General features: G+C 43.0%; 1 protein-coding gene across 2 annotated transcripts in view; it reads left to right on the forward strand.

Moving 5' to 3' along the window:
- The first annotated feature begins 4,283 nt into the window (after positions 1–4,283).
- ZNF507 (zinc finger protein 507) overlaps positions 4,284–16,099 on the forward strand; it is a 42,958-nt gene continuing 31,142 nt past the window's right edge. Inside the window, exons 1-3 of one of the 2 annotated variants that reach the window (XM_061138924.1) lie at positions 4,284–4,439; positions 5,907–6,000; positions 12,685–14,816. In XM_061138924.1, coding sequence (XP_060994907.1) covers positions 12,687–14,816 — 2,130 coding nt within the window. In that variant the 5' untranslated portion in view covers positions 4,284–4,439; positions 5,907–6,000; positions 12,685–12,686. The remainder of the gene's footprint in view (positions 4,440–5,906; positions 6,001–12,684; positions 14,817–16,099) is intronic. The other variant, XM_061138925.1, reaches the window with a different exon arrangement.

Genomic DNA, 16,099 nt, shown 5'->3' on the forward strand with positions numbered 1-16,099 from the left:
CTTCTGACTTACATCAAGCAATCTTTTCATTCATTAATAAAATCAAGCCTTGCCATTATTCTTAATGATGAAGCCCCATTTTGAACCCAGAGGATTCCTATAATTAAACTCTGTACTTCCATATACCAGACATTTGAAGCTAAAAAAGAGGATAAATTGCACTTCTTCTTTTACAGACAGGATGGAAATGCCAGAAAGACACAGCCCACCTGCTCACAGCCCCACAATGGCTAAATAGAAAGTCAAGGAAAAATTGTGTGTGTACCTTCTCCACTCACACCATCACATCCTTTTCCCTTCACATTTAGTCCCCTGCCATCTCTGACCCTTCCACGATCTTCTCTTTTTTTATTGGAGTATAGCTGATTTACAGTGTCATGTTAGTTTTAGGTGTATAGCACAGCTATTCAATTAGATATATATGCATATGTATATTATTTTTTCAGAATCTTTCCCTTATAAGTTATTATAAAATATTCAGTATAGTTCCCTGTGCTATGCAGTAGGTCCTTGTTGGTTACCTGTTTTATATATAATAACATGTATATATTAATCCCATCCTCCTAATTTACCAGTCCCCCCACCTTCCCCTGATCTGGCGACTCAAATGGTAAAGAATCTGCCTGAAGCGCAGGACACCTGGATTTGATCCCTGGGTTGGGAAGATCCCCCCAGAGAAGGGAATGGCAATCCATGCCAGTAATCTTGCCTAGAAAACTCCATGGACAGAGGAACCTGGCAAAGTCCACAGAGTTGCAAAGAGACACAATTGAGTGATTTAACACTTTCACTTTTTCACACCCAACCTTTGGGAACCATAAGTGTGTTTTCTATGTCTGTGGGTCTATTAATCTTTCCTTTTTTTGAGGCAGTACATCCAAAGTATATTTTTTTAAAGGTCATGATAAAAATGACAACTAAAAGAAACGCAGGCTAACATGTCTCCTGTAACTCTCTGTGCTGTGCCAAAGACTTACATAATCATCCCTTCAAAAGAAATCTAACCTAATCCTATTACACAAAAGACAAGGTGTCCTTCATGAATATCATGGCCGGAAACAAGTTGGTCTTCTCCACAAGTTTCAACCGGTTCCCAGTCTCATTCAGTTTACAACCAGTCATCACCTTGGCAACTCGCTCGCTGCACTGCTGTGAATGTTCCCCAAATTTAAACTGTGCTCTGGCTTATGCTGTCAAGCACACACAATGCATTATCAGACAAACTAGTCACTTTAAAAGACACAGACCGGTGACAATTGTAGAAGTGAAACCTTTAAGCTGATCAGCTAATTAATGACCCCAAAGTAGAATAATGAGATGTGTGGAGATAGGATTCAGTTATCTGGGTCATCTCTCATCTGCAGACAACATAGGATTCCACTGAGAAGGTACTAGATAACCGGGTTAAGCAACTTTCCTATCTATAACCCTAAATCTTACTAGGATTGGTTAATTAAATCATGACAAATGATATTCTATGGCAAGCGGAAGGTGCCTAAAAGAGATTTCAGTGAGATGTCCACAAGTTCAGTTGAACTACACCGGAATGTCTTTGTGTTCCTCGACCTAAAAATGTTTACTGCAATTTTCTGGAGAGCTTTTGGGTAGGAATGCAAAACACTGATTTTTGCTCCACTGAGTTTTTGAAGTTGCCTAGGTTTTTCTATTGGACTCTATGTCTCACACCTTCTCTGCATTCAGGAATTAAGGTCCTAATTCTTTTATTCACATTCCTATCTGCCTGCAATGGTTTCTTCTCATTGATTCTGTCTCTTCCAGTTGCTTCAGTGTAGGGAAGAGGAGTGTCAATCAGCAGTGACCCTGTGGTGCTGTAGTAACAAACAGCTCCAAAACCTCAGTGACTTCTTCATTCTACATATACGCTGTGGGTCAACTAGAAGCTTAGCTCATCAACACCACTCTAAAATGTGGGCTGGGGGACTTCAATGGCAGTCCCCCCAGTGGTTAAGACACCACATGTCCACTGCAGGGGGCACTGATTCTATCCCTGGTCAGGCAACTAAGATCCTGCATCCTGTGCGGCATGACCAAAAATACATAAAATGTGGGCTGACAGGGTGGCCACCATTTCAAACCATTTCATTATTTGGCTGATCATAAAGCCAGCAGGGAACGGGCACTCTGGAGGGAACTGCCCCGGCAATAAACGCTCCAGCAGAGAAGAGGTGGCCCTCACTTCTGCAACACAATTCATTAGCCAACACTAGTCACAGGCCACACCTCTGAGCCCGGAAGTGTACTTCGTGCTGGAAGGGGGACATTGGGAAATAGCTTGTGAATGTGAGAAAAGACAACCACAGGAACTTTACCCTCTCACTTGCTTTAGAATTCCCTTATTTTCCCTCGATTACAGTTTCTCCCCTTTTATTCATACTCTGATAAAACAACTCTGATTTCTGTTCTGTCCATTTTTAGATTCATAGACATCACAGTTAAGACAGTACTGAAGAAAAGCCTCTATTCCAATAGTTACGAACAAGGATTCCTTGTGTCAGTAGCTCTAGAAGAAAAATAAAAAGAAATTTGCCCGTTAATTGTTTGTTCTCACTTTCTTCCTTTTATGCATTCTGGTTTTCCTCAATTATTTTTCCTTCCACACCCTTCCATGCTAGTCTCCTGCTCAATCTCTTTTATTGAAAAAAATTACTCACCCCTTTATCTTTCCGTCTTCTTAGCTATTTAGTCCAACTGGCAAAGAATTCTGTGAAGTAGAAGAATTCTAACTTTGCTGGTTTCCCAACCTCCCCCTCCCCCCGCCACCTCAATTCAGGTGAATTTGTATCCCCAGATACCTCATCTCAGAATCACTGATCTCTCTGAACAATGGCTAGGTTTTTCTGGACCTTTCTCCCACTTGATAATTGAGGGCCCAGCCTGTTGCAAATGTCTCTGTATACACCTGGAAGTCCCCAAGAGATACAGACATAACTCATTTTATTGCACTTCATTTATTTTTTCCTTTTAATGAGCTTTGCAGATACTGCATCTTTTGCTAACTGAAAGTTGATGGCAACCCTGCCATCAAGTCAGTCTATCAGTGCCGTTTGTTCAACAGCGTTTGCTCCATCTGCAATGAAGGAGATATGAGTTCCATCCCTGGGTCTCGAAGACTCTCCCTCTCCCGCCAGAAGGAACAAGCAACCCACTCCAGCATTCTTGCCTAGGAAATACTGTGGATAGAGGAACCTGGGGGCAGGGGGGTGTCACAAAAGAATCAGACACAACTTAGCGACTAAACAACAACAACAAATAATGTTTTTAGGTACAATGCTATCGCACACTTAACAGACCACAGTAGAGTGTGAATATAACTTCTACATACTCTGGGAAACCAATTCATGTCAAATTCACGTGACTCACTTTAGTGCAATGGTCTAATCCACACTGTCTTCCAGGTACACCTGTATCTCAATGAGAAAGTGCATTACTATGACTGGAATCTTCAGTTTCACTCCCTTCCTACTATTCATGGCCCTCTTTCTCAGTCTGGATCCAAGCACCCTGCTGTGCAGTTGCTAAGACACTCAACCTGTCCAGCATTCCTGAAGTTGGGTGGAAAGCTTCACTCACACTGCATTTTACTCTGTTAGCCAGGGACAAAACAGGACTGCTTATAAAGCTGGTGGCTATGCCATAAAACAGATCCAAATGACCAACACCATGTTGTCCTCAGAGGACTGCAGCTGTGCTACTGGGTCAAGCAAGCTACCAAGTCTGGTCCTACAACCCCGGGGATTTTCCTGAAAATCTTCAATCTCACCAGTGAATAGATTCCCAGGGCCAGCTCTGCTCCTCACCAGGCACAACTCAAGTCCAGTCATGAACCTAGGTATGATCTCTACATTTTAGCCAAGAACACCACAAAAAAGCATAGCCCAGCCAAAAGCACTAACAAGCTCATAAGTATAGGATTGAAAAGAACGTCAAGGCCCACTGCTGAAAGCCAGTGAGGGAGAGGATGGGCTGACAAAGCCCACAGAGGGTTTGGGCGACGTGTGGAGACTCCAAAGTGAAGACTCACTGACTTCAAGAACCAAACACCGCTGACAAGGCCTCGCCATGGGACCTCAGGAGCCCGACAACTCGCGCCTTAAACCCACCCAAAAGCCGGGGATGGCAGTGAGTGGGAGGGGCATCGCCTTCGCGCCCGCCCAGCCCCAGGACCCGGGATGCCCATGGGCGGGGCCTGAACATCGCCCCGCCCTCGTCGCCCGCCACTCGGGTCACCTGACCTGCCCGCAGCTCACGTGATCTGTCCCCAGCGCCGCCATTTTGGAGCTCCTGATGAGGATGGGGAAAGCGGGGTAAAAGAGGGAAAAGAGCCGTGATAGAGGTGGGCGAGGACGAGGGCGAGGGCACGGCCGGCTTCTGGCCGGCAAAGGAGGCTCGCGGAAGCAGCAGCTGCCGCCCGACTGCAGGTACCGCGTCCCGGGGCCGTCCCTCCGCCCGCTGTTAGTGCCGCCGCCGGCCATGTGCGTCCTCCCCTCAGGCCTCTACCGGCGCCGGCTTCCTGCTCAGCCGGTCGACACTCTCCCGGTGTTCGCCACATGCCCCAAGTTCCGTGTCCCTTTTCAATCCTTTGTCCCGTCCACAGCAAGAACTGGGAGACCCCGGGCTTGCCCTGCAGTTGCGGGTGGGGGGAACCTGCCCCTCCCGGCTTAACTCTCACCGGCCTGGCCCGCAGGCAGGCCCGCCGGCCGTCGCGTCCCTCCCTTTGCACAGGTGAAATCGCTTCTCCTAGACCGGATGGAGCGAAAACGGTGTCCTCCCCGCGTCTCTTGATTACTTTTTTCAACCCCTATCTCCCCTGCGCTTCAGCCACTGCTTGGTGTAGGAAGAGCTAGTAGAAAAGCAGTTCTGGTCTCTGCACCTATTTCGAACCACTTCGATGAAGTAAGTGGTCTCCCTAATGATCAGTCACTGAAATCACTGGGAAAAGCTTCCCACCGTTAAGACCTGGGGGCATCCGGAGTGAACGGTTTGTGTGTGGAAGGCCAGGATGATTAATTAGGCCGAGGCCACCATCCCAACCCGCAGGCGATCTTTTTAGTTACCGCAGTGGGCTGTAATTTGCTTTCGGTCTGCATCTCTCTTATCCGGCAATTACTGGATTTATCACCTCTTTCAGTCTGTACTTTCTTCTCTGCTGTGACTCAGTGTATGGGTTGCATTATTGATTAAAAGAGAAAGTCTGGCCCTGCGTTCTTTACCCCACTAACTCGTTTAAAATTAATTTCAGGGGAGAGCCAAATATGTGCTTTCTGCCCTGGCAATGAACTGTTTACTTAACCATAGTCGATAAAGTTGCATTATAGGTGATATGAACACCATTCTTTGATCTTTTAAATTCATTCTCGCTAGTATAAAAAATAGCAAAGAAATGTAGGACTGGAGCAGGAAAGTGCCTTAGATGATATACGTAGGTCAGTTGACTGTGACTTACCAGTTCATGCTGCCTTTCAGTTGTAGAACTGTTGGAAGTTTGCAGAATCAACCATTTAGACCGTATTTGTGATTAAAATTAAAATGGCGGTGTACAGCTTACTGCTTTTTATTCATTAGAAAGTTACATCAGTAAAGCCAATAGTATTTTGAGTCAGTTAGATAAATTTTGAGCTAAAACATGAAATATACGATTATTGGAGAAATTTCCAGAGCTGTTTTTTTCCAACTTGTGCCAAATCCTGAAGTCTGCTTGTTAGGTAAATTATGTAGATTTGCATCACATAATTGGGTTCAATGAACATTCCTCTGAATTACTTTCGACAGGAAATATTGGGTAATTTTTCACTGTCCTCTTCCCCCCCCCCCAAAAAAAAATTACTACTTGGTTTCACCAAGAAAGAGAAATGTTTGATACTATATACTTTCATTCTTGGCTACAGCTGGATTTTGAAGATTGATCCAAGGGACTGTATTAATTTCAGGAATTGATTTGAAAGACACTGGCTCTGCCACTTAACAGCCATGTAACCTTGGGTAAGTCACTTAAACTGCACTGAGTGTTCCCTTATTTGTACAATTATGTACAAATAGTATGTTACAATTGTGTAACACCCAGGTAACCTGTCCCAAAGACTTAATGAAGCTCAAACATGCATTTGATACTGCCTAGCTGTAAGGGGCTATTGCTGTTTTCAGTATTTATACTTTACATTTTTTGTTCAAGCTGAGAATTAAGAGGAAAATTGGTGTGTGGAGAGGCCTGGCGTGCTGCAGTCCATGGGTCACAAAGAGTCGGACACGACTGAGTGGCTGAACTGAGAAAGGATGGATTTAGAATAAGATAGACCTGTATTCTAATTCTTAAGCTAGCTATTACTTTACCTCTGTGAGCCTCAGTTTCCTCATCTGCAAATAAAGAGGCCAGTATTACCACGTTCATTAGCAATACAAGAATCTGTACTGACATTGTTCTCTGGTCTGTGAGCACCTGAAGGGCACAGATTCCCTCTTATTTTGGTAGTCTCCAGCACATTGCTTGGCACGTTATAGGTGCTCAGAGAATGTTAAATCTCTGGTTAACATTAGTTTCACCTTATGTCTTAATTGCAGCTGCCAACTTCGAATATTCTCTCAGGCTAGATGCCAACTAAGAAATATTAGACATACTGTAATATTTACACTCATTTTTTTCTTGGTGGGCAGTTAATTACATTAAGCTAAGGAGTTTTTAACTCAAGTTTGTTAAAGCTGGCATTAGTAAGTTAAATCTACAAATAACATGTAAGCATTTTCAAAGTAACTTTCAGTTTATATCCCAGAAACATGAAAATTTGTCCAGCACAACTCTGGAGTTTTATAGCTACAGAATGTAAAACGCTCAGAAACAGTGATTTGCCTGAGGTCACACACCTAGAGCAAAATAAATATTTTTCTCTTTCAGAATTACAATGATGTGGAAGAATGAGGAATTGACCATTACTTCTCTAACACAATTTTTTTTTCTAATTGGAAGAACAATCTTAGTCTGAAAGAAAAGATGCTTTATATAACATACTGAACCACCTTCTAACACAGAAAATTACAGCTTTTATGCAGTCCCACCCAGGCCCGCATGAATTGTTCAACTTGATTTTACTTATGATAACCATACTGCTATAAGTGAAAGGAACTAATTAGATGTACAAATAAGCCAAATAGCAAATTGTAAGGAAATAAAGACAGCTGATATAAGTTGGCTCTTTTCTTGGGAAAGACTTTAATTACAAGCTTTTGCCTGTGGGCGTCTATTGTGTAGGAAAGTGGAGAAGGTTGTCGAACATTTCTGGTTTGGGATACAACATTTATTTACTTATAGCAATTTGATATATTTGGTCGAATGTTATGTCTAAAGATTTCAAATGAGAAACACCCTGTTTTGCTGATGTCTGTAGTCTTTCCTCATTCTAGTAAACCTTACTGTTCAGCCATACTGGTCTTTTCTCTAATCTCTAGATAGCATGCTTATTCTTATTCTCTCTTCTGAAAATCTATTAATGTTATGGTTGCTTTCTTGTCACCAGATTCCAAGAAAGCAAATGGCAGGCGCACTCAGATTAGGACAATTCAGGGAGGATGTATTTTAAAAGATACTTATAAAGCTGTAGGACCTATATAGTCAAGCCCCAGGAATCATTCAGTTACAAGGAGCTAGCAGCATCAGGAGAAAGGAAAGGCCTGTAGAACAGCCTGCCTGGAGAGAATGGCCTTCTGTTGAGGATCACAGCCGGTTCAAGGTGACCTCGAGGGAGGGAACCAAGAAAATGAGTGTCTTGATCTCCCTTTGCTGCCTCCTCCTGATTTCCTGTTATGGCTCCCAGTTGGTATAACTCAACCAGAGGGCATGGGAGCCTAATGATGTAATTCCTCCTGGAACAGAGAGCAGAGTGGAGAATCAGTCATTGAGCCCACAGGGGCAGATGGATGACATCCAGAAGGCTCTTCTTTCGGAATGCAGTATGCATCTTACCTCTTCAGGAAGCCTTTGTGTCCCTTCCTGACCGAAATTAGCTTTTCAGTCTCTGTTAGGATTTGGTCATTGACTGTTGCCTTCTAACTGTTTCACCTTGGGTGATAGTTGTTCAGTCACCAAGTCATGAGTCCATGGACTGCAGCACGTCAGGCTCCTCTCCTCCTGGAGTTTGCTCAGATTCATGTCCATTGAGTTGGTGATACTGTCTAACCATCTCATCCTTTGCCACCTCCTTCTCTTTTTGCCTTCAGTCTTTCCCAGCATCAGGGTCTTTTCTAATGAATCGGCTCCTCGAATAAGGTGGCCAAAGTATTGGAGCTTCAGCTTCAGCTCCAGTCCTTCTAATGAATATTCAGGACTGATTTCCTTTAGGATTGACAGGTTGGATCTCCTTGCAGTCCAAGGGACTCTCAAGAGTCTTCTCCAACACCACAGTTCAGAAGCATCAATTCTTTGGCGCTCAGCTTTCTTTATGCTTCAACTCTCAGATCCATTCATGACCACTGGAAAAACCATAGCTTTGACTATATGACCTTTATCAGGAAAATGATGTCTCTGCTTTTTAATATACTGTCTAGGTTTGTCATAGCTTTCCTTTCAAGGAGCAAGTGTCTTTTAACTTCATGGCTGTGGTCACTGTCCATAGTGATTTTGGAGCCCAGGAAAATAAAATCAGTCACTGCTTCCACTTTTCCCCTTCTGTTTACTATGAAGTGATGGGACTGGATACCATGATCTTAGTGTTTTGAATATTAAGTTTCAAGCCAGCTTTGTCACTCTCTTCTTTCTCCCTTATAAAGAGGCTCTTTAGTTCCTCTTTACTTTCTGCTGTTAGAGTGCTATCATCTGCATATCTGAGGTTTTTGGTATTTTTCCCAGCAGACTTAATTCCAGCTTGTGATTCATCCAGCCCAGTATTTTGCATAATGTACTCTGCATAGAAGTTAAATAAGCAGGGTGACAATATATAGTCTTGTATTGCTTTCCCAATTGTAAACAGTTACTGCATGTGTAGTTGTAAATGTTGCTTATTAACCCACACACAGGTTTCTCAGGAGACAGGTAAGGTGGTCTGGTACTCCCATCTCTAAGAGTTTTTCAGTTTGTTGTGATCCATACAGTTAAAGGCTTTACTGTAGTCAGTGAGGCAAAAGTAGATGTTTTTCTGGAATTCTCTTGCTTTCTCCAGATTCAAGGAATGTTGGCAATTTGATCTCCTGTTCCTCTGCCTTTTCTCAACCCAGCTTGTGCATATGGGAGTTCTCAGTACTCCTACCGCTGAAGCCTATCTTGAAGAATGTTTAACATGGCTTTACTAACATGTGAAATGAGCACAGTTGTACAGTCGTTTGAGCTTTCTTTGGGATTGGAATGAAAACTGACCTTCTCACCTTGGGTACTCCTGGATTATTTAAAAGTGGTTAATTCTTTTTAACTTCTAAGTATGAGTCTTTCCCACTCAACTCAGTTTTAAACTGTGTGAGTAAAATTTTTTTCCATTTTTCTTTATACCTAGCTTCATGCCTTATACATAACTTTTTTTTTTTTTTTTTTTTAAGCTTTTTAGTTTTAAAATTCTTTAAAGTTTACACAAGTAGAGAGAATACTGCAATGAACTCCAAGGTACTCATCATTCCAGTTAGAAAATTTGCTGTTCTTGGTTTGTCATCCCCTCTGAGGTCCCCTGCTCCTCCACCCTTGGTAATGTTTTTTTTTTTTAAGTTGCATTTACCTTGATCTCTTGGAGGCCATGGATAGTATGTGGATTATCTTAATCCAGGTTGTCAGCATTCTTGAGCCACTAGGATTGTATTTGTACTCCTTATTTTTAATCTCCTTAATTATGCAGATTTTACCTCAGGACATGTGATCTCAAACGCACATGCACATTGGTGGCCTAAGTGAAATTTCTGTGAAAATTTTAAGAGTTGGCCAGTATTCAACTTAACTTCCTCTCTTAGTATACTTTATTATGAGCTGTTTATCTAACCTTTTTTAACCGAGGCTTTTGTTATAATGAGACTTGTGCATCGACTTTGCCATGTGGACCCAAACTGGTTTTTCAGGTGTTTCTTGATGTACTTTATGTTGTGATATCTGTTTTATAGGTGCCATTTCTGTACTTATCCCCAAATGTATGCAGTCTCTAAAATGAGATACTTGCATAAATGTTCACGGAAAATTGGAGCATCTGCTGCAAATTTCCATTAGCTCTTAATGCCTGAGCAGACACAGCTTTAAAATCTGAATGTGTTGTCAGATTCTTTTGTATTAGTCTTTTTCTTGCGATGAGATGAGCTCCTCCTCTTCTTCATTTCACTTTCTTTTAAGGTACATGCTGAAATATCCTCAGGGAGCAATTTGCACTGCTCTGTCTCCCTCCTATTATGTCATTAAATAGTAGAAGGATAATACAAGTCACCTTTGTAACCCTGTGGGTGTGTAGAGTCTGTGAGCAAATATTCACTTGTTAACCTCCAGATTATCAATCAGCTTACATAGCTGTCTCATTTCTTGGGAAGGAGACCTTCCATCTGTAGTAGGGCACCAAATCTTATGTAAGAAATTGAATGTTCAAGGAGTCCTAGTAACTATTATTTAAGAAATTTGCATTAATCAATTGAACTGAAAGAAATAAAGCCTTAAGTGAATGACCCTATAGGGAAATCAGTAATCACTTGAAGAGCCAAAGCTTCCCTTGGCCTACAAATGTGGAATTCTCAGGCAGTGTGGGCTTCCCAGGCGGTGCTAGTGGTAAAGAACCCACCTGCCAATGCAAGAGACAAGAGATTCGGGATGGGGAAGATCCCCTGGAGGAGGGCATGGCAACCCACTCCAGTATTCCTGCCTAGAGAATCCCATGGACAGAGGAACCTGGTGGGCTGCAGTCCATAGATCACAAAAAAGTTGGACACGACCAAGCGACCAACACTTTCATTTTCACTGTGAAGCCACAAAGGATTTTTCTAAAGAAACAAATTGTTCTCCCCACTGGCCCCTTTAGTGACTTGAGATTGTAGAGATTTAAAAACACTTCTGTTCTTCCTCCTTGAGAGAGATATAAAGGAAATAGTCTTTTGAGAGGTAATGCCCTCAGTTTGTTTGGGGGGGACAGTGACCCAAGGGCCACTGGCCTTGGGGAGCTGGCAGAGCTGTCTTTGCTGTAACAGCTGTGGAATGCATTCCCTGCTGGGAGTGCAGCTAGAAGGAGAAGAGAGAAAAGCCGCAAGGCACTGTGTCAGGACGGAGGGGAGAAGTGGTACTGAGAAACCGAGAGTGAAATGCTTGCCTTTTTGCATGATATGGATCTGGCTATGGAAAGTTAGGGTGCCACAAAGAGTAGAAGAGAAGAGCGGGAGCGCCGTAACTGCTGTCAGCTGATGGGGGAGAAAAGGGCCTGAAACTGATCAGAGGACTGGGGAGGCCCTACAGGAGTTCAGGTACCATCTTGGCAGCAGCTAATGGGCCCTTAAAAGGTGATTCAGCCACCTGCAGGAAGAGGAGCCTTGCTTCACCTCCTGAAATGAATTCAGAGCCTGTACTGAGGTTTAAGAATATGATCTTTGGCCTATAGCTAGTTCTACTAGTAATTTTGCTGGCATTTACTGAATGTTGTGAGTAAGATTCCAGAATGCACCTAAAATGTGGAAAAACAAAACTTGGTGCTGGAAAAAAGCCTAAACTTAAAAATGTGTTCCAAGTCAACAAGTTAATCTCACTTTAAGCCAAAGGAAATGCTTGAAAGTTCTGCCAGAAAATAAAGTATTCAAGATTTAGGCTAAAAGATAAAGCATTTCATATTAATGCCTTCCTTGGCCATGACACATTACTTGAACCTACAGATAACCCCTTTTAAGGCCTCTCTGCTTTTTTAGACCTAAAACACAACTAGGATATCAATTTTTACCTTCTCTGCTGCCCCTTTCCCTTTCAGGAAAAAAAAAAAAAACATATATATATATATATGTATATGAGTGTGTGTGTGTGTATGAGTAATAGTTGACCACTAATATGACCTCTGAAAAAACCACAGCGTAGTTTGTGGTTTATTGTCAGGAGAATAAATAAAAGGAGGAACTGGATCATTGCTTTTATTTAGTTTCATTTGTATAATACTTCTCAAAATTCTCTATGCCCTTTACATAAAGTTACATGCCCATATTTTCACAATTCTAAAGATGGGGAGGGAAAAAAAGTTTATGATTTTAGTAATAAATCACAATTTCACTTGGTGCAAGAAATTGTCTTCTGAGAACTGCATCAATCATGTGTTGAATTTACAGAATGGTGTTTCATAATCCTTGAGGTGATTCCACATGCCCTGAGAATGACGGTAGCCCTTTAATAATGGAATAGCAGTCTTTTTTTTTTTTCCTTTCTGGCATTGTACAAAAGAGGAGTACTGATTAGGTCCAGCTAGATGTTTAGGGGAAAGTCAAGAAAAAAGGAGATGTAGTTAACTCATTTCCAAAGAAAGAAATGAAGCATTGAAAGATCTTGATCATCAGTCTCAATAGGGGACAACACTCCAAAGAAAAATTCTAAGCAATTTAAGTCTCTACTGAGGATAGCCAGGTATATCAATATGGAGCTCCCAGGTTAGAAAATACTTAGATCAGCTTCAAGAGTAGTTTAGATTTCCTGAATTATATGCCTATAATGATCCTGTAACCTGGTGTTTCTTTCTGTCATATATTCTGTTTTTTTAGATATGGAAGAAAGCAGCAGTGTCGCCATGTTGGTGCCAGATATTGGGGAACAGGAAGCTATGTTGACTGCCAAAACTGTCATCAGCTCATCATTGGAAATTGATGAACAAAGAAAAGCTAAAACGGATCCATTAATCCATGTTATCCAGAAGTTAAGCAAGATAGTGGAACATGAAAAGTCACAAAAATGTCTTTTGATTGGCAAAAAACGGTCACGTTCCAGTGCTGCAGCGCACTCTCTTGAAAGTCAAGAATCTTGTGAGATTCCAGCTAAAGTAACCCAGTCACCTGCTACTGATGTTAGAAGGGCTGAGATGTCTCAAATACATTTTACCCCTGACTCTCCTGCCCAGAGTGATGGGAAGGCTATGTCTTACCAGTGTAGCCTTTGTAAGTTTCTGTCATCGTCTTTTTCTGTGTTAAAAGATCATATCAAGCAGCATGGTCAGCAGAACGAAGTGATATTAATGTGTGCAGAGTGCCATATTACATCAAAGAGCCAAGAGGAACTTGAAGCTCACGTGGTAAATGACCATGAAAATGATGCCAACAGTCACACTCAATCCAAAGGCCAACAGTGCATAAGCCCCACCAACCCCTTGTGTCACCGAACCTCAGAAAGAAACAGTGAAACCATTCCTGACATCCCAGCAAGTGTGGACAACCCACAGACTCATACTGTCCAAACAGCGTCCGTGGCAGAAATAGGAAAGAGGAAATGGTATGCCTATGAACAGTACGGCATGTATCGATGCTTGTTTTGTAGTTACACTTGTGGCCAGCAGAGAATGTTGAAAACACATGCTTGGAAACATGCCGGGGAGGTCGACTGCTCCTATCCAATCTTTGAAAATGAGAATGAGCCCCTAGGCCTGCTGGATTCTTCTGTGACTGCTGCACCCAGCGGTGTCCACGCAGTAGTCATTGCGATTGGAGACAATGAACTGAGTATCCACAACGGGCCGTCAGTGCAGGTGCAGATTTGCAGCTCAGAGCCGTTATCTTCCTCTCCGTTAGAACAGAGTGCAGAAGGTGGGGTTCATCTCAGTCAGTCAGTTACCCTTGACACTAACGAGGAAGAAATGCTCGAGGTGATTTCTGATGCCGAGGAGAACCTGGTTGCTGATAGTCTCCTTTCATCAGCACAGAAAATCATTAGCAGCAGCCCAAATAAAAAAGGTCACGTTAACGTGATAGTGGAGCGTCTGCCAAGTGCTGAAGAAACGCTTTCACAGAAACATTTCCTCATGAATGCCGAGATCGAAGAGGGGAAAAGCCTGAGCCCAACAGAAGCCAAGATTGGGTGCGAAGGAAGAGAGGAAGTCTATCGTGCTGATAAATGCACTGTTGATATCGGGGGGCTGATCATAGGCTGGGGCAACTCAGAGAAGAAAGACGGCGAGTTAATAAACAAAGGACTGGCTACTGATGAGAATGCCCCACCGGGCCGAAGAAGGACAAATTCTGAGTCTCTTAGACTGCACTCACTAGCTGCAGAAGCCCTGGTTACAATGCCCATAAGAGCTGCAGAACTAACACGAACCAACCTTGGGCACTATGGGAACATAAACCTTTTAGACCCGGACACCGGACAAAGGCAAGTAGATGGGACAGTGGCAGCATATTCTAAAATGATGTCCCCACTGAAAAACTCTCCTGAGGGGTTAGCTAGTTTCAACCAAAGCAGCTCTACCTTAGTAGCACTCCCAGAGGGTAGGCAGGAGCTGGCAGACGGGCAGGTTAAGACGGGCATCAGCATGTCCCTCCTCACTGTGATTGAAAAGTTACGGGAAAGGACAGACCAAAATGCTTCCGATGATGATATTTTGAAAGAGTTGCAGGATAACGCCCAGTGCCAACCCAACAGCGATGCGAGTCTGTCGGGAAGCAGCGTGGTGGAGTACATCCCTAACGCCGAGCGGCCCTATCGCTGCCGGCTGTGCCACTACAGCAGCGGTAACAAGGGTTACATCAAGCAGCACCTGCGAGTCCATCGGCAGAGACAGCCCTACCAGTGTCCCATCTGCGAGCACATTGCTGACAACAGCAAAGACCTGGAGAGCCACATGATCAACCACTGCAAAACAAGAATATACCAGTGCAAGCAGTGTGAGGACTCCTTCCACTATAAGGTGAGCATCGGCTCATGCAGTCCTTCAGAAAGCTGTAGAGGTTTAGAGCAAAGAGGGAGCTTTCTAGATACAGTCCACTCACCTCATTTTATAGATATGGAAACTGAGGCCCAGAATAGTTTGGTAATGTGCCCAGGGGACCCCTATTACTTGGGGTTAAAGTTGGGACTGGAATCTGGGTCGTCAGGATGTCTGGCATGTCTGCACTTCTGCCTTTAAATATCAACTAAATGTGTAAAAGAGACTTAATTGGAACTGTGACTCCAAGGACCTCTTCCTCCTCACCCCTAGCCCCATGAATCAAGTGTATCAGCAGAAGAAACTCCTGGAACTTGCCTCTGCAGATCATCCGTATGGACTGCTTGTCCAATGCCAGAGGCCGTTTCAGAATTACATGAGAGCAATCCAAGTGACAGCAAAAATCTTTTTGACTCAGAGGCTTTTTTAAAAACTCTTGATTACCTATTTATTCAGTGGATGCCTATTTATTCCCCGCATGCCCCATCTTTAACAGACCCTGTGTTTATTGCTTTAGTGTTTTCATGTGTATATCTTTTTTAAATTGTGTTGATTTTAAAGTGCAAGGAAATTGCAAGGGGATGTACTGCAGAGGGACATCGTGCATGCATCTGACTCACATTTAGCCTTATGTCATGAATGCACAAAAATACCTATTTTTAATCTTACATGGCCCCTAAATGCAAGTCATTCACTTCAGATGCTACACAACGAGCCAGGGGTGATTTATACCTTTGCACAGGGAGAAATGGGCTGTATGAGATACAATGAAAGATAGTGCAGTGGAGACAGAACCATGTGTGTTATATTTCATGGGAAGTTCGCAGGACTTCCAAGGATTACCTTGACTGATTTTCATTTTGTGTGCTACCTAAAACCAGCAACCAGTATGAAACACCATTTTTGTAAACGAAATTTGTATTCATTGAATCACAGGTTTAGAACTTTTCTTCACTGTGCCAGTTGACTGTGGCAGGGGTGAGGGAGGGAGTGTATCCCTAAACAGGTAACTGAGGTGTAGATTTTTGCTCTTAGATTAGCCAGTGTTGGGGTCCCAGTCCACTGAATAAATAGGTAATCAAGAGTTTTTAAAAAAGCCTCTGAGTCAAAAAGATTTTTGCTGTCACTTGGATTGCTCTCATGTAATTCTGAAACGGCCTCTGGCATTGGACAAGCAGTCCATACGGATGATCTGCAGAGGCAAGTTCCAGGAGTTTCTTCTGCTGATACACTTGATTCATGGGGCTAGGGGTGAGGAGGAAGAG

This window comes from Dama dama, chromosome 4, assembly GCF_033118175.1.
Source record: "Dama dama isolate Ldn47 chromosome 4, ASM3311817v1, whole genome shotgun sequence".
NCBI classification, from domain to species: Eukaryota; Metazoa; Chordata; class Mammalia; order Artiodactyla; family Cervidae; genus Dama; species Dama dama.